The sequence below is a fragment of the Eleutherodactylus coqui genome, chromosome 10, assembly GCF_035609145.1.
Source record: "Eleutherodactylus coqui strain aEleCoq1 chromosome 10, aEleCoq1.hap1, whole genome shotgun sequence".
Classification (NCBI taxonomy): domain Eukaryota; kingdom Metazoa; phylum Chordata; class Amphibia; order Anura; family Eleutherodactylidae; genus Eleutherodactylus; species Eleutherodactylus coqui.
In genome coordinates this window covers 26,424,598-26,443,546 of record NC_089846.1, presented here as the reverse complement: position 1 = coordinate 26,443,546, position 18,949 = coordinate 26,424,598, and the positions used below count along the sequence as shown (strand labels likewise).

The following is an 18,949-nucleotide window of genomic DNA, read 5'->3' as shown; positions in this document are numbered from 1 at the left end:
TATAAACATTATTTCATTTTTTTTTCTTGCTTTTGCAGCTTGGGATGCATTCTGTATCTCCTACTTGCCGTTAACAGCTCTGAAAGTTCACTTTGTCAAAAGCCATTAACAACTTTTTTTTCCCCATCAGGATTCCTTGGAAAGCCTTCATGTGCAAAAAGAGCCCTTGTGATGGACTTGTCATTTCAGGCATAGGAATTTTGCAAAGAAAAAAAAGGGGGGGGGGGAGTAAATAAAAAATTAAAAAAAACTTTAAAAAGACAAATGTAAAAATTATGTTTTTAAAAAGTTGTTTAAACTTTTATTTAAATTGGTTTTAAGTAGCAATCTCCGTTTTTGTCGTGATATACAGTTTTATTATTTGATGTAAATGTATTTTAAGAAAATTACGATTAGTACAATTTTCTATCGCAATTTACTAAGATTTCAAAAAAAGAGAAAAAAAATTACATTAAATGGTCACCGCACTTAATTTGTGCGAATATCCAACGTAAGAGCTAGCAAAAGTGCAAACCACTTGTATAATGAATAGAGATGAGCGAGCGTACTCGGTAAGGACAGATATTTGAGCAAGAATTGTTCTTTTTGAGTACCTGCCTGCTCACCCGCAAAGAGGGGAGAGAGAGATCTCCTCCCCCCCCCCCCCCCCTTCGTTCCAGCCCGCTCTTCCCCGTCGCCCCCTGTCGGCACCCGAATCTTTGCGGGCAAGCAGGCAGGTTCTTGAAAAGGACGATACTCACTCGAGTATCGGTCCTTACTAGAGATGAGCGAACGTACTCATTTAGGGCGATTTCAAAATTGAGCACTGCTTTTTTCGAGTAACTGACTACTCGAGCGAAAAGATTCGGGGGGCGCCGGGGGTAAGCGGGGGGTTGCAGAGGGGAATGGGGGGGAGGGAGAGAGAGCTCCCCCCTGTTCCCCACTGCTACCCCCCGCTCCACCACGCCACCCCCGCGCCCCCCGAATCTTTTCGCCCGAGTAGTCAGTTACTCGAAAAAAGCAGTGCTCGATTGCGAAATCACCCTAAATGAGTACGTTCGCTCATCTCTAATAATGAAGTTTTCGTACTGAGAAATCTCTCTAAAGAACTGGCTACTAGGGGCCTTCCCTTGTTCTAATTTCTGTTTACCCCTGTTGTTATGTGAAACCTGTCTCGGGCAACACAACAGAACACAGGAAGTAGGCTGAGCTCATGCTGCCCATAGATGTCTTAAGATCAGAGGGAAGGGAGTAGTAGGGACGAGAAAGAAGCAATGACTCACACAGACGTGCTACTAGAGCCAACTGAAAAGTACCGAGAGGGTCATTCCCATGTATGTCATATAATAACCAGAGGTTTTGCTATACCTCGTATACACAAACATGGCAGCTTATTCTGAAAGTGTAGGTGCTCTTTAAATATAAATAGGAAGAACAGTCACATATGAATTCAAACCGACTGCAGTTCTGATTAATTCTTGGCTGTTGTTGTTGCTGCTTACATTTAAAAAAAATATAGAGAAAATATTAAAAAAAACAAATATAAAAATTTTATTTTATTACATATGTTTTGGCTATGAGCCTATGAAATTTTAATTAACCCTTTCCAATCCCCTTCTGACATCTTCCTACATTGTGATTGAAGCTTGTACAACTCCAATGTCAGAAGACGTCCTACAGGGTATTCTTACCGTCTATTGTCAGCCATTCCGCTGTCGGAGCCTCTCTGGCGCACACACACTGGCTTTAGACAGCAGATGGCACCGTTGTATAACAGCAAAAAGAGAAAGCCTTTTAGGAAACCCTGAATCTAAAATTAGATTGGAAAGGGTTATAGTGAAGAACAAAAACCAACTGTCCTTGGTTCCTACCTAGAATATTGATGTCATTTTTAAAATAACATAAGACAGTCAAGTCAATTTAGCAAGGTTTTGGAAACCTGTTTTTGAAATATTTTATGCCCTTGAAATTCCTGAATTTGCATATCAGATATTGATAATAATTAGTGGCCAATTTCGAAAACCATCTACTCAAATTCTAACCTTCTATCTTGGGTGGGTTAACGCTAGATTACAAAAAAAGCTAAAGAAATTATATTTAAACCTGAAATGAAATCCTGACCAAAGGCTCTGAAAATTTTATGCATTTCATTATCAAATTTTACTGCACAATTGCAAGCTTTTCCTCCCTCAGAATTTCAGTTACCAAATGGATTGGTGGACTCAACTCTTCCTTGGCTGCAACTTAACCTTCAAAAATGCTTTTCCCTCCTACGTTATTTTTTTATTTTATTTTATGCCATTCTGTATTCACCATTAAGCACATTCTTCTTTCAGCTTATTTGCCTATTTCCGTCATCCTATATTTCTAAGACCTCAATAGCCTAAAATGTAAAAATTTTATTCGAGGCTTTGAAAATTATATTTAAAATAAGAGTCAATTGACCCCATCAATTCTTAAAATACATTGTATTCATTAGAGAGTAAATTCTAGATTTCATTTGCTCAATTAGCCTAGACGTTTTTTCACCATTATTTTATTGACAAATTGCAGATAAAATTGATTCAAATTTTAATTGCAAATTTAAAATTTTCTGTACAAAAATAAGACCCCAGAGCAGTGTACCAGACACGGTATAACATTAGTCATTTTTTATCAATTAGCTAAGAAACCACTGAGCCTCACAAAAAAATTAGACTGGGGTCGTGTATAAATTAACTTTCCCAGTTAAAAAAAAAAAAAATTTAAAAATTGTAGAAATGTTTTTGAAAGAGAAAAAAAACATACATTCACAAAAAGATTTAAAAAAAACAAAAAATCATGCTTTGTAGCCTCACATTTTTTCATAGTCACTTCTCCAGCAAATCTAGGTGTGTTACACTCATTGTTTCATCAGCTTTTCTCCCTTAACCCCTGACCTCATCTCCTCCATTTCTTCCCACCCTGGGCATGGAAGAACACTAAATATCCTTGCATGCTACAATCCTTCCTTCACAAAAGGCTGGTCAAATCAAAGCTAGTCCCTTTATACAGCAATGATGGGCTTTAATACTCGAATGTTTACTGTGCCTAAAATGCATGATTGGATTGGAGCTCCGTCTCCAGGCAGTCAAGGCTGTGTCACTGTGTGGGCTGAATCTCCTTTTCGTTGTTTCATTTTTCAAGTCACGCCGAACACAGTCATGATAAATATTTTGATCTTTTTCCCTTCTTTGGTTCCCTTTCCTATGGGTCTCAAGTGCAGCATGAGTGCATTTCCATCATTCAAAAAAGCTTGATTTCTTTTTATTCTTCATCCTAATTATTCTTTAAAGCATCCATTGGCTCTTCATGCTGTGCACAGCTACTCTTAATTCACATGTTTAATTTTTATAGCATGTATTAGTTGTTGTTTTTAGTGTTTTTTTCGTCATCCCTCATCAAAAAAAAAAAAAGTTTATCCATTGCTAAGATTCAAAAATACACAATCTATATGAAAGTCAACTTTTTACACTCCTTCTGTTCTTCAGACCTACCCTTCCTGCCTTCTGGGAAACAGATGCAGTGCTGAAAGTTGTCTAGACCAGATTTGTCAATTGGGAAACTTTTTGTCTTTCATAGGAGGAAATATTTATCAATTTCTTAAATATGTTGCGTGTGTCTATTTGGGGTGCTACATGTGAAATTCTAAATTTTATCGAGATTTTAAGATAGCCTGTAAAATTAGGAAATAGGAGTTAGTCAAATTTTATTACTTCTAAGTAAATAACTTATAGCAAAATGATAAAAAAAACAATAGACTGAAAATAAGAATCTGACAGAGAAAAAAAGGCAGAGGAATTCTCCCTTGTAGGTCAGCACACAAAGGCTCCACGGCTTCATACTAAGGAGCTATATTGCCACCAAGCATAAGATCCATGCACTGGGGCTCCGTGAAGACTTTTTGCTGCACCACTTTCCACTTAAATTATTAAAGGAAACCGGTCTCCACCTATGAGCATCATCAAGCAAGTTATGGCGCTCATAAGGAAGGTTCCAAGGAGTAAGGGGATGTAGTCTTTATAATCACCTGGCTGCCTGTTCCTGTAGTGTTACCCATGGAAGTTGGCACCACCAGTGGACTCCCCTTTAAGGCTGCGCACAGGCACACTGTTCTCTATGGAAGTGCACAAGTACAGCTTTATAGATGAGTCTGGTGGCACTAACTTCTATGAATTAAAACACAGGAACGGGGAGCTTGGCGAGTATAAAAACTACATCCTTAGACTCCTGGGAGCCTGGCCTATGAGCACCATAACTTTGTTGATGGTGAAATGTGATTGTTCTCAGCAAGAGAAACCAAGTAATCATCTATATATGATACCTTTTAATGGCTAATAGAGATGAGCGAGCATACTCGCTAAGGCAAACTACTCGAGCGAGTAGTGCCTTGTGCAAGTACCTGTCCGCTCATCTCTAAAGATTCGGCTGCCGGCGCGGGTGAGCAGTGAGTTGCTGGAGTAAGCAGGGGGGAGCGGGGAGAGAGAGTAAGAGAGAGATCTCCCTTCCGTTCCTCCCTGCTCTCCTCTACCAGCAGCCGAATCTTTAGAGGGCAGGTACTCGAATAAGGCACTACTCGCTCAAGTAGTTTGCCTTAGCGAGTATGCTCGCTCATCTCTAATGGCTAACATAAATACATGCTGAGGGTCCTTCCTCAGGCAAATGGAATAGATCCTAAGGGGCATACATACATATACATACACTGTTCGTAGTGATAACAGGTTTCCTTTAAGCTACAACTAGAGTCAAGAGGAATTCTTTGCGTTGCATATGATTGTAATCACACATACAGTTTTTGACGGGGAATTTGTATCCCTTCCTTGCTTTGGCTACCAAAACAACACCAAAAACCGCATGTATGATTCCAACCCATCATTCAGTACACTTCTGAGGATTGTGTTTGTAGCTTAATAATTAAAAGTGGAAAGTCATGCTACGAAAGTATCCGTATTGCCCCAGCCTTATTACCAATAACCCATGCTGATAAATACATTATACTTATTAGTGTTAAAATAATACATCCTATATGCAAAATTAATTTAAAAAGTCACTCTAGTAATGTATATTCGAAATGTCACAATTAAGAAACACAAAAATATCATTTTTTGGAATTTCAAAAATATAGATTTTCTTAAAAGTATTGTATTCTATAGATTTCAACTTGAAAGCTTTAGATTCAATTAAGAATTATTATTATTTTAACTGTTAGCTAAAATTCTTTAGAAAGCCTCTCTTTCCAGTTTATGTATTTATTTCAGTGGGGAGAGTGAAATAAGTCACAGACAGCTACTTAACCCTACTCCACCATAACTTTCCCCATTCTGCTTGGCCAACTCTTATCTCACTTGTATGGCCAATTTAACCAAAAGATTGGCAGACTAAAAAATCTCTGACTAGGTTTAGATTAGATATTCCAGAATACATAACACAACGTTATCCTCATTTGGTTAATAGGTAGTATTTACACCGGTTTATCGTGAAGGTCTTCAGGTGCGCAGGCTGACCGTGAGTCAAGCGGCTTAAATAGCAATAAGAAAGGAGAAAAGTCGGCTCCTTAAAAGCACTTCTCTTATTCTTTAGATTAGATACTTTAGATAACAATCATCCAAATTCAGCTAAAGTCATGTTCTAATGGAGGCTACATTATGGATGTATTCTCCACAGTGTGGCACTGTAGGGAAGCAATCTACTGAGTGCTACGGTTCCATTGTCTGGAGCTTCAAGGACTCTGTTTGCCTCCATAAGGGTTACATGCACATGGCTTTGCCAAGCGTGTGATACATTACGTAAGTAGAAAGAGTCAGGAATCGAAAATATACTAATTCAACTAAACAGATCCACAGGATCAAATGAGCAGACCGCTCCATAGATAGAGTTGTAATTGTTGTAGATTTAGGGCTTAGTCAGACGGGCGTTTTTTGCCGCGATTTGCGCATGCGCATGCGTCCAGCGATTTTTTAAAACCATTGCTTCGCAATGGTATCGGACACATGAGCGCTTTTTATGCGCTCTTTCGAAAAATTATAGAACAAAAAATCGCAGATCGCACCTATCTGCGATCTGCGATTCCTGTTCGCTGCTGTATATGCGCTCAATGGGGCCGGCGGCAGCAGCGCCGACCCCATTGAGAACATATAGAAGACAGATCATTCTTCTCTGCCACAGCTGTAACAGCTGTGGCAGAGAAGAACGATGTTTGCCCATTGAATTCAATGGAGCGGCAATACAGCCGCTCCATTGAAAGCAATGGGCTGCCGGCGTGCGCGGGGTTAATTGTCGGGAAGGGGTTAAATATATAAACCCTTCCCTGCAATTCATGCTAAAATGTGTTAAAATAAAAAAAAATTGTATACTCACCTTTCCGCTGCAGCCGGAGTCCAGCCGCGGCCGCTGTCAGTTCTCCTGAACTGCTTCTCGGCACTATTCAGCCGGCGGGGCTTTAAAATCCCCGCCTGCTGAATGATCTGCTCTGATTGGTCACAGCCTGACCAATCAGAGGCCGGTTTCACTCACACACCCATTCATGAATTCATGAATGGGTGAGTGACTGCTGCCTCTCAGCGCTGAGCCAATCAGGGGCAGGTCTGACTCACATCCATTCATGAATTCATGAATGGGTGTGAGTGAGGCATGCCTCTGATTGGCTCAGCGCTGAGCCAATCAGGGGGCAGGTCTGACTCACACCCCCTTCACACCCACTGCAGGACGGCTGCCCGGAGCTGCAGGCAGAAGGTGAGAATGCAATTTTTTTTTATTTTAACACATTTTAGGATGGATTGCAGGTAAGGGCTTATATATTTAAGCCCTTACCGACAATTCATCCCGGGCTCGCCCGCAGCGCATTGCTTTCAATGGAGACGGCTGTATTGCCGTCTCCATTGAATGCAATGTGCTGGACAGCTCCGGCCCGTTTCTAATGAAACGCGGCTAGGAGCAGATTTTCGGGCGATTTGCGGGCGACTTGCGCGCACCGGTCACGCGATTTGCGGATGCGCATCCGTCATGCGATCCGCAAATCGCGGCAAAAAACGCCCGTCTGACTAAGGCCTTAAGGAAATTACAGTTCATAATTAAACCCTCACCCCTTAATTTTTTTAAAGCATTGTATAACATATGCAAAAAAAAAAATTACAAAGCAATGGATACCGCTTGCAATTCTTCGTACGATGTATACAAGGCATTTAAATTTATTTTTTGCGCTTTTAGTTTGCATTTAAGGATTCCATTCCATTGCATATGCATCTGTCAGGTGTCACTTAGTGAATGTATGTTCTAATAAGTAGTCTAGTAGTAAAGCGTTACTGTACGTGGTCTGTTTGTCTTGTCTGACATGAGTCGTTTATCCCACGTTCTTTTTTTTAATTTATTACATGTCAGTGTATTTATATTCTATTTTTTCATACATACTTGTCATAGACATCTTTATTACAAACATTCAGTCCAAATGTGATTTTCTGTAGAATGTCAGTCCACAGTAATGTGCTATGATTAGAGATGAGTGAGCCTACTCGGTAAGGCAGTTACTCGAGCGAGGATCGCTCTTCTCAAGTAACTGCTTAGTTATCCGAGCAGGCTCGGGTGGGCTGCGGGGGGCAGGGGGGAGCGGAGCGGAAGGAAGAGTGAGATCTCTTTCTCTCTTCCACCTGCTCCTCCACGCTTACCCCCGCAGCCAACCCGAGCCTGCTCGGGTAACTAAGCAGTTACTCGAGAAGTTGCTCGCTCTGGTAACTGCCTTACCGAGTAGGCTCACTCATCTCTGGCTATGATGCTTAAATTCATTATAAAATATTAGTTAAAATAATAAAAAGTGTAAAAAAAAATTGTATTTTCATTATTAGCACAATATGTGTTAGAGTATGCTGTAATGAAAAATTAGATTTTCCAGAACTTTATATGGACAACTTATCTTTTTGATTATCAGTGGAGGTGCCACCGCCAAGATCCCTACCAGCCAGCACCTTCACCATAGTATCAAATGGCATTTCACAATGAGGATCTAAGCATAGTCCCTTAATGTGAAATCCCAATGAATGTTAGTACTTCTTAAGATATATAAGTATATTTCAAGATTTTTTTGTCATTATGGATATATATTTATAGAGAATTAATGTGGACTGAGATTTTTTAAAATGTTGCCTTCTAAAATTTAATATTTTGTAATACCTTTTCTCTTTTTTTTCTCTTTACTTTCCCTTTACTTTATTTCCCCTTCCATTTACTTTCTTCTCATCCTTCCAATTTTATCATTGGGTTTTCTCTCTTTGCATCCACCTAACCCAATCCTTTTAGATCCGGGTGGTGAAAGCATTCCGTAGTTCCCTCTATGAAGGCCTAGAGAAACCTGACTCCAAGACCTCCATTCATAATTTCATGACTACCCCTGAATTTCTTATCAACGATTATATCCATAACATTCCCCTTATTGATGATACCGATGTGGAAGATAGTGAGGAGCCACCTGGCAGGGTGCTGTGGTCCATTCCACCCCCATCTCCCAACAAGAACAACAATGCCATTGATAGTGGCATCTATTTAACCACAGACACTAGCAAGTCGGCTGCCTCTTCCAATCCCGAAAGTCCTTTGCACAGTGTGGAGACTTCTCTCTAACAGAATACCAAACTAGTCTTCAGAAAACCATGAGAATGACAAGATAATAGAACTTTTTGCCTCTGCCGGTGTGTCGGCACAGTCAACATTTACAGCTGAAACGGCTGAAAAATAGAATAAACCACAAGACCAAGGTTAACGAAGACCAAAATGTATTACTAGCCCTTGTAATTGTTTCCATTCTTACATGCGAGAAAGAAAAAAGATAAAATGGTCCTTGGGGGCTTTCGGAAAAGAATCCAAAGTAATCGGCAGCCAAAATCAACACCTCCAGTCCTGAAAAAAAGCCTTCAAAGAAAATGAAGCCATCACTCCATTGGTTTTTCCACCATTTAGAATTAATGTCTTCTTGACCTTCCTGTTAAAAATGGCCATGAATAATAAACAATCTCTTTGCTGGCCCGGTCAGTGATGTGTAAATATGGTGTGTGGCAGGTTTCCACAATTGAATTAGGAAATAAGAGCTTTTGGGGAAAGCTCAACTCTCTATACCGTATATATGATATAGCAATCATTCAACCATTAATTTCTGATAACAGAAGGCCATTTTGCATTCATATTGTCCATTATTCTTACTAGTGCTCTATTATGGAATCCTTATTTAATAGACAGGGGTCCCCCTTCAGGAACCTCATCCATTGGCCAGGAAGGAGAACGGATACAATGAGTGTCTCACGCTTTGGAGAACCTGGCATGTTCCTGCATTCTATAAACAGCCCAACTATTACAAAAGGAACTGCGTAATACCTAATTTCTCCCGCGGTGCCAATGCAGAGGAAAAAACACCTGTTGCTGGGTTCTCCCACCAGCTATAGTTTATAAATAGGGGTCATTGTCCAAAGTGGATAACTCATCCAAAAACAAATTTTGAGCTGCTGGCCAATGAGATTGCAAAGTGCAAAGCTTTACCCAAAAGGGAAAAAAATATAGCCTAATGTTACATCCTGCACAATACACAATATAAATGGCAGAGAGATACCATCTTAGAAAGTAATACTTTAAATCTCCAAAAATAATCTTAAAAATTTTCAAAAATATCATTGAAATCTGCCAAAAATTTAGCAGAAAAGGATGTTTTTTTTATATACTAATTTTTAAATGGCATGAACTAGCTGAAATTAAACCATACTGAATAGTAGAGTGAATATCAGAAAGTACTGAGTATATTATACAGGTATACTGCATGTAATCTAACATCTCTGCTGCTCTATTTTAGAAACAAAAAATAATATGAAAATTTTCCCTTGACCTTTTTTGCATTGAGAATGCTTACCCCCCCCCCCCCCCTTCACATCATCTTGAGTCCTAATTTTCCGCACGAGCAATGATTTTCTAATAGAGTACATCTATTACGATAGACGTACAATACAAAAATACCAGATTGCCAACCTAGGAGACACTTCTATGCACTACAAAGTTGCAATTTTTGTGTATTTTTGTTAAAATTGAAACTTTTTGGAAAATAATAATTTCAAAAAAATTCCTCAAAACAATAAAAATTATCATGAAGGTGAAAAATGCTGACGATATAGAAGAAAGTATAACGTCCATTTGTATACCGACTGGAAAAACTAAGGAGAATATTGGCCTGCCTTGTATACTGTACTGTGTTTACTAGCACCCAATGGACTCACAGTCAAAAACAGTGGACTGTGAAACAATGACAAAGAACTTGTTCTACTTGCAAGCTAGCCAAAATAAGGCGACTCCTCCGGCCCCTGTGTTTTTTGGATGCCGCCTAGAACTATATAGAAAGAAAATATTTAAAAAATTACTTTTTTTCATTAAATATAAGCCATGGGAATTCCTGCATTTTGAATTTACAATGCCTGCTTTCTTTTTACCACGCTCCACGGGTATTGCACAAGAACAAGGCATTTAGGTCACAGTTGCCGGATCTCGCAAGGTGAATAAAAGTCTGTTTCTGTAGTCTTGTCGGAGCAAGATAGAATACAGTCAAAACATGAAAAAAAAACATTTAAAAAAATAAATCACGACAGGGTCATTTTAGAATTTTCTTTCCTTGTCACATCTGTGTAATACCCATGGTGACACTCAGAACTACCAGCTCTAGATGGTTTAAGCCATTTCTTTATGTTGAAAGACCGCAACGAAGTAGCTGCTTTAAAAAAAATATATATATTAACCGTAATTTAAAACAAAACGAGAAAAAAAAAAAGAGAAAAAAAAAATCAAAAACAAAAAGTAAAAAGATGCAACTTTGTTTCTTTCAGCATATGAGTGTAACGATATTTAAAAAACAAAAAATCTAAAAAGAAAGTGGTGTTTAATTTGAAAATGATACAATGTGTAATATTACTGTTCATTTGCAGGCTTCTTTTCATTATATATTGTAGATATATTGATAGAACAAATGATACAAAGAATTATATATTTAAAAACCAAAAAAAGGAGAAAAAAATACAAAAAAAAATATTATAACAAAAAGCCACTACTGCTGTATAAATCTGCCAAATGTAAGCGTGCTTTGCTTATTATTTTATGGGAAGGGGAGGTAGGTGGGGGTTGGGAGCAGTGCAATATGTCCATGCCGTCTTATTTTTATTTTTTTTCCTTTATTTTTCCTTTTTTTTCCTTTTTTTTTTATAAAGAGAAATTGCTTGTACATTTTTCAGGGTGGAGCTTAAAAACTCATATTGGGAGGCCTCCCTGAAGCATAATACTGTATTGAATGGCTGATTTTGTTTAAATTGCTACACAATGTTAAAATTTTACCTGCCTGTTATAAAACAAAAAGTTATATATGAAAGAACAACACCCTGTATAGTATATACAAGTCTGTATTGGAATTTCAAATTTAAATAGGCAAAAACTTTGTCTGTATAAAAAAATATGAAACTATTCTACAAGCTCAGTTTTGATAACGTGTGTTTTATTCAATGCAACCATTATATACATATTAGATGACGGGTTTTGTGGGGATGAACATCAACAAGTACTCTTTAAGCCTTTCCAATCCAATTTTTGGTTTTCCTAGGGGGCTTACTCTTTTTCTGCCGTTATACAATGGCGCTATCTGCTGGCTAAAGCCAGTATTGCATGAGGTGACACGTTGGATAGGCTGCGACGGCAGAGAGGCTGGCAATATACAGGAAGAGAACCCCGATGGACGTCTTTCAACATCGGAGCTGAACAGCCTTAAATCATAATGTCTTAAGACAGTGGATTGGAAAGGGTTAACATCTCAGCAGCCTGTAGGTGCAGATTGTCTGGTGCATTAGATTCCACCTATCAATTAGGCGACACCTTATAGGGGCGTTCCTATCACAGCTTTTCATGGGGAGAACATTGGTCTTCCTCTTTACAAGTCACTGGTCAGAGCACACATGGAATATTGTGGACAGTTTTGGGGTACCGATACTCAAGAAGGACATATCAGAGCTTGAGCGGGTACAAAGGTGGACAACTAAAGTAAGAAATGGAATGGGTGGACTACAAGACCCAGAGAGGTTATCAAAGTTGGGATTATTTAGTTTAGTAAAAAAAGACGTCTGAGGGGCGACCTAATAACTATGTATAATATATCAGGGGACAATACAGAGATCTCTCCCATCTATTTATACCCAGGACTGTGACAAGGGGGCGCCTGCTGTGTCTAGAGGAAAGAAGGTTTCTACACCAACATAGAAAGTTGTTCTTTACTGTAAGAGCAGTGAGGCTATGGAACGGTCTGCCTGAGGACTGGTGATGGGGAACTCACTAAGGCCTTAGTCAGACGGGCGTTTTTTCGCGCGATTTGCGGATCGCATGACGGATGCGCATCCGCAAATCGCGTGACCGGTGCGCGCAAGTCGCCCGCAAATTGCCCGAAAATCTGCTCCTAGCCGCATTTCATTAGAAACAGGCCGGAGCTGTCCAGCGCATTGCATTCAATGGAGACGGCAATAGAGCCGCCTCCATTTAAAGCAATGCGCTGCGGGCGAGCCCGGGATGAATTGTCGGTAAGGGCTTAAATATATAAGCCCTTCCCTGCAATTCATCCTAAAATGTGTTAAAATAAAAAAAAATTGTATACTCACCTTCTCCCAGCAGCCGGAGCTCCATGCGGCCGTCCTACAGTGGGTGTGAAGGGGGTGTGAGTCAGACCTGCCCCCTGATTGGCTCAGCGCTGAGCCAATCAGAGGCATGCCTCACTCACACCCATTCATGAATTCATGAATGGATGTGAGTCAGACCTGCCCCTGATTGGCTCAGCGCTGAGAGGCAGCAGTCACTCACCCATTCATGAATTCATGAATGGGTGTGTGAGTGAAACCGGCCTCTGATTGGTCAGGGCTGTGACCAATCAGAGGCAGATCATTCAGCAGGCGGGGATTTTAAAGCCTCGCCGGCTGAATAGTGCCGAGAAGCAGTTCAGGAGAACTGACAGCGGCCGCGGCTGGACTCCGGCTGCAGCGGAAAGATGAGTATACAATTTTTTTTTATTTTAACACATTTTAGGATGAATTGCAGGGAAGGGCTTATATATTTAACCCCTTCCCGACAATTCACCCCGCGCACGCCGGCAGCCCATTGCTTTCAATGGAGCGGCTGTATTGCCGCTCCATTGAATTCAATGGGCAAACATCGTTCTTCTCTGCCACAGCTGTTACAGCTGTGGCAGAGAAGAATGATTTGTCTTCTATATGTTCTCAATGGGGTCGGCGCTGCTGCCGCCGGCCCCATTGAGCGCATATAGAGAAGAGAACAGGAATCGCAGATCGCAGATAGGTGCAATCTGCGATTTTTTGTTCTATAATTTATCGGACGAGCGCATAAAAAGCGCTCATGTGTCCGATACCATTGCAAAGCAATGGTTTTATAAAATCGCCGGACGCATGCGCAAATCGCGGCTAAAAACGCCCGTCTGACTAAGGCCTAAGAGTACAAGAGGGACTGGACGTCTTGAGCAATACAATATTACATGTTATAATCATTAATAACTTCAGAAAGGATCGGTGATCCAGGGAATATTCAGATTGCCAGATTGTGGAAAATTGGCTTTTGCCTCATTGGGTTTTTTTTTTGCCTCCCTCTGAATCAACATTGGGGGGTAATAGGCTGAACTGGATGGACATAAGGCCGCCTACAGACGGCCGGGTTGGATCTGGCTGTGAGAATCCTCACAGCGGGACCCTACCCAAGCGTCTGCAGAGAGCAGCGCGGGCACTCACCTCTCCCGCGGCCCCGGCTCTTTCATGTGCCGGCTGCTGGGCAGCCGGCTCATACGCAGAGCGGGGCCGGCGGCCGGTGAGTGACGTTTCTGTGCGGGGCTCACAGAGCATGCCGCGATTTGTCTGCCGCACGAGATTTCGCGCGGCCAAATCGCGGCCGTCTGCATAGGATTGCGTTTGTTAACGCAATCCTATGGCAGCTTCCAGGGGCGGAAATTCCGTGGGAAATCCCGCCGCGGAATTTCCGCCCGTCTGCAGGCGGCCTATGTCTTTTTTCAGCCCTACATACTGTGTTACTAAGATAGGAAAACTCAGCGCTCTGTTTCCGACTACCTATCGGACACAGCTGAGCGCTGCACCCCAGCACTGTTTGTGTAGATCTTATTAAGAGTTACGTGGCTGAAGCACTCAGCTGTTTTTGTGGTTAACGGCTGGTAAATATAGTAATGGTTTCCCATCTCAGCTATGAAAAGCCGAGATGGGATTACCCCCTTTAAGGCATGTATGGCTTGAAATGGCTGTCTGCAAAATAAAGCAGAATACAGCGGTGAACTTCTTACAAATTCAGCGCCCTCTACAAACTTTCCTCATCCCTCCTTTAGGGCTCGCTCACATGGGCGTATGCGTTCCACGCTGTGAGTCTCCCGCAGTGTGGTACGTATTACAGCCCATATGCTCTGCCAGCACAGACCCCACATGCCCGGGATTCTGACGTCACGGACATGTGCAGTGTGACTTTCTTTTAACAGAATCCTCGCTCTGTTCAGAGCGGGGATGCGAATCGTACTGCTGCCCATATGCAATGCATAAGTATGGACAGCGTTTCATACGCCGCCCATTCAAGAAATAGAGCATGCTGGGATTTATGTCTCCTGCGTATCGATATGCAGTGCCCACACACAGGTGTGCATGGAAGAATGAAAGCCTGTTGACTTTCATTGCCTCTATTCACGGCGAGTTACACACAGGGAATACGTATGCATAATACGCATTAACAGTTCGCCTATGTGAATGAGACCGTACTCTTATAGCACTATGAAAAACTACTTAAGAGGTTGTAAAGGAGGAGAAAACCATGACTGCTTTCTTCTAGAAAGAGAACCATGCTTAGGTTGTAACTAGAGATGAGCGAGTATATTCGCTAAGGTACATTACTCGAGTGAGTAGTGCCTTAGCCGAGTATCTCCCTGCTCGTCTCTAAAGATTCGGGGGCCGGCGCGGGTGACAGGTGAGTTGCGGCGGGGAGCGGGGGGAGAGAGGGAGAGAGAGATCTCCCCTCCGTTCCTCCCCGCTCTCCCCCGCCGGCCCCCGAATCTTTAGAGACGAGCGGGGAGATACTCAGCTAAGGCACTACTCGCTCGAGTAATGTGCCTTAGCAAGTATACTTGCTCATCTCTAGTTGTATCTGGTATTGCAGCTGAGCTCCATTGAAGTGAATTACACTGAGCTATAATACTATACACAACCTGTGGACATGTGTGGTGCTAATTTTTTTTTTTGGAAGACAGGAGCCATGTTTTTTTACATTCCACCATGCACAACTGCTTAAAAAATAGCGCTGTACAAAAAAGTAAATGAACCCGTTGAAATTACTAGGATTTTTGCATTTATTACTAATAAAACGTGGTCTGATTGTTATATACGAAGTCGCAAGGACTAAACTAGTAACATACAAACATTGTATTGTTCATGTCTTTTATTAAGCACATTGAGTAAATATCCGCAGTGCAGGGAGAGAAAGTAAGTCCATCCTTGAATTCAACAGCCTGTAAAGTCCCCTTTAGCAGCAGTCACCACCAACAAATGTTTCCTGTAGCTGTAAGTAAGATTTGAACAACACTGAGGAATTTTGGACCATTTTTTCCTGCAAATCTATTTCTGTTCATTAATATTTCTGGGATGCCTTGTGTGCACATCCTTCTTCAGGTCATGTCACAGCAAGTCAACAGGGCTAAAGACAGATCTCTGACTTGACCATTTCAATATACAAATTTCCTTCATAAATGGTTATTTAGTTGATTTATTTGTGTGCTTTTGGTCATTGTCTTATTGCATTATGCAACATCTCTTCTGCTTGAGGCCGTGATCATCCACGTGGTTGCAGGAAACTTGTGATGGGCCACAATTTTAACACGTCTTCAAAAAGTTGTTTACATCAAGGTATGGTTCACACTAACAAAAGTTTCTTAAGAGGAACAAATTTGACACTAACCAGGCTTTGTGAGCCATTATTTAATGGGTAAAGCACCTGTGAAAATGACATTATAAATCTCATCTCCTTACTTGAAACATTTTTTGCTAATTAACTCTTGGAGAAGTCATTAAAATGTGGATTCAGTTACTTTTTCTCCCTGTGTATTTCCTGCAGAATCATGTACATCAAAAGAGAGGACATGAATGAACCTTTATAGATGCGGGCAGGGATGGGCGTGTTCAGTAACAAACTAAACACATGAACAGGGGGCACAATTTAAAAATTAGTTGCGGGAAATATCAGAAGCAATGTCCGAGACAATGATCTTACTGAAAGAGTAGTAGATGAATGGAACGAACTTCCAGCAGATATAATTCGAAAATCAGCAGTAAGTGAATAACTTTGGTTAAACACATACCCATCCTAAGAAAAAACAACAAGCAAATTATATATGGTAAGAATGGATGTACCATGTGGTTTCTTTCTGCTGCCAAGCTTCCATGTTTCTATCATGGTGGGCACACTTGACGAAAAAGAAAGAACACACTTGAGGCCCATTTACACTGAGCGATGATAAAAGCAATTGTTTGAGCAATAATCGTTGCGTCTAAACGTGCGGCCATCGTGTACTTTACGTGCACTGCTAGTTCTTCACGGGGAGTGCTGATAGCATTGTTTCCTGTCGGAGAACAAAGGAACCGAAAGCAGATAAGAGCCCTCCGGCTATTAACTGCTTTCAGCTAAGGCTTCATTTGCATGCTAAATTGCTATTAAGTAACTGAGTAGCTACTTAATAGTTTATGCAAAATGATCGCTCAAAGCTGTCACTCAAACTGTCGTTTGATTGATCTTTGAACGATCAACGGCCCGTGTAAACCAGCCTTTAGATAGAAATGTCGGATTGCTGCAAAACGCGTCCTGCAGTTATGTCTCAGGCAGATATGTAAGTGATTACAGTTATGACTTGGCTAGACACTGGGTCATCAGAGGCCATAAAATTTCTCCCCCCGTGCCCTATAAAAAGGCTCTCAGAGGCTACTTTTGTGTAGTGGACCTCTTGTTGTAGATGCATGTCTACCAGTCAACGATCACTTAATGCACTCAAAGACAGATTGTGAGAGGGGGTGTATCATTGGAATGGGAGAAGCAGATTGTTCGCCATCTCGGCTATTGTGACCAAACTGTTGGGGGCAGTGGTTATGTGAGAGCATGCAGACACGATGAACAGGCTCTGGCCAGGCCAGACAGACCACCAGTAGAGAGCATCGTTTGATTCACCAATAAGCACAAGCAGATCCAACAGTTTTGTTGTCCACCGACCAAACACAGTTGACACCTTCATCACACACCCGTCTCTGCCTGAACCATTTCCAGGCACTTAGCAGAAGGAAATTTTGTGTCACAGAATCCTTTACGTGTCCTGCCATTAACACCCCAACATCGTCGCTTTTGTTTGCAGGGATGTCATGAATGAGAAAACTGGACTGCTATGGACTGGAACCATATCGGCCTTAGTGACAAATCCAGGTTCTGGTTGGGAGTCAATGGCGGTCATATTCGAATATGGAGGCCTTGTGGTGAGCACTTCAATCCTGCCTTTGCTATGGAGCCACACATTGCTCCAATGGCTGGTGTGAAGATCTGGGGAGCCATTGCATAGAATAGTTGGCCAACCTAAGAATTGATACAAGGCACACTAACAGCTCAGTGATATGTGGGGGAAATCCTGTGGCCACAGGTTGCCAGTCATGGCAGGGCTTCCAATAGGCATTTTTCAGCAGGATAATGCTCACCCAGACACAACAGGGGTTTCCCAGGAATGCCCATGCCAGGTTGCCGCACTTCCTTGGCCTGCCGAAGCGGCAGATTTATCGCCGATCAAGCATTTATGGAAGCAGCTGAGTTGCCAGCTTAGGCAGCCTATGAGTGTACAGGATCTAGAGGCCCCATTGCAACATCTCTGGGGCAAATGAGCCGATGTATACCATGTAGAACCTGTATGCCTCCATGGCCGACCGTATCTCATCATGTATCCAGGCTTAGTTGTACAGGTTTGCCCAATAAACAGGTTTGCTCTAATATTGTAATCACTTACATCGATCATCATTACATTCACATATAGAAAGTTTAATCTGATTCCAACAACTCCTTCTTGGTGCATTAGTTTTTTTTGTCAATGAACATATTTAACTAGGCAGATTTGTAGTTCATATCCCTGCCTTCAGCGATGGGATCACGGAACTGAGATATACAAGTGCAATCAAAATTATTCAGCCCACATTGCAAGTTAGCTTTATTTGCCAAATTGTTAAACTTTCAGCTGTTTGCAAAAAAACAATCAAATAATAGCAATATAAATAGCTCAACACGACTAATATAACAAGCAGTTTCACCAAAAAATGGCCTTTTTTTCCCCCATTTTCGTTTTTTCTTCCCCCTTTAAAAAAAATAATAAAAAAAATCATAACGCCTTTATTTATCCATCTCTTTATGAGGACTTGTTTTTTGCGGGACGAGTTGCATTTTTCAATGGTGCTATTTAATGTACTGAAGAACTTTAAAAAAATTAGAAAAAAAAAAGTAGAATGAAAAAAAAAAACAGAATTCCGCCATCTTTCAGTGCCTCCTGTTTCTACGGCGCACAAACTACAACATAAATAACATGATAACTTTATTCTATGAGTCAATACAATTACTACGATACCAAACTATACTGTTCTTATTTTTACTTTTTTTTTTTTTTAGTCCCCAGAGCATTACATCATACTGCAATCGGGCAGGCAGTCTATCAAGCCACCCCACGGGCATGGCTTGATAGGCATTCTGCCAAGGCAGCCCTGGTGCCTTATCGCAGGGTGGCCGTATGGGAATTGACAGCGGCATTTAAAGAGTTAACAGCGCGGATGAGCCACATGACTTTTAGGAGCTGTTGCCGTCAGGTGTCGGCTGTAAGAAACAGCCGGCGCCTGCATTG

The 18,949-nt window shown here is 41.3% G+C and overlaps 1 protein-coding gene across 6 annotated transcripts in view; it reads left to right on the top strand.

Moving 5' to 3' along the window:
• The window catches only part of ATP2B3 (ATPase plasma membrane Ca2+ transporting 3), a 232,591-nt gene extending 221,145 nt beyond the window's left edge, over positions 1-11,446 (top strand). For 4 of the 6 annotated variants that reach the window (XM_066580669.1, XM_066580670.1, XM_066580667.1 and 1 more), the window contains one exon: positions 8,287-11,446. In XM_066580669.1, the coding sequence (XP_066436766.1) occupies positions 8,287-8,607 (321 nt within the window). In that variant the 3' untranslated portion in view covers positions 8,608-11,446. The remainder of the gene's footprint in view (positions 1-8,286) is intronic. The other 2 variants (XM_066580672.1, XM_066580671.1) reach the window with 1 other exon arrangement.
• Positions 11,447-18,949: the final 7,503 nt, after the last annotated feature.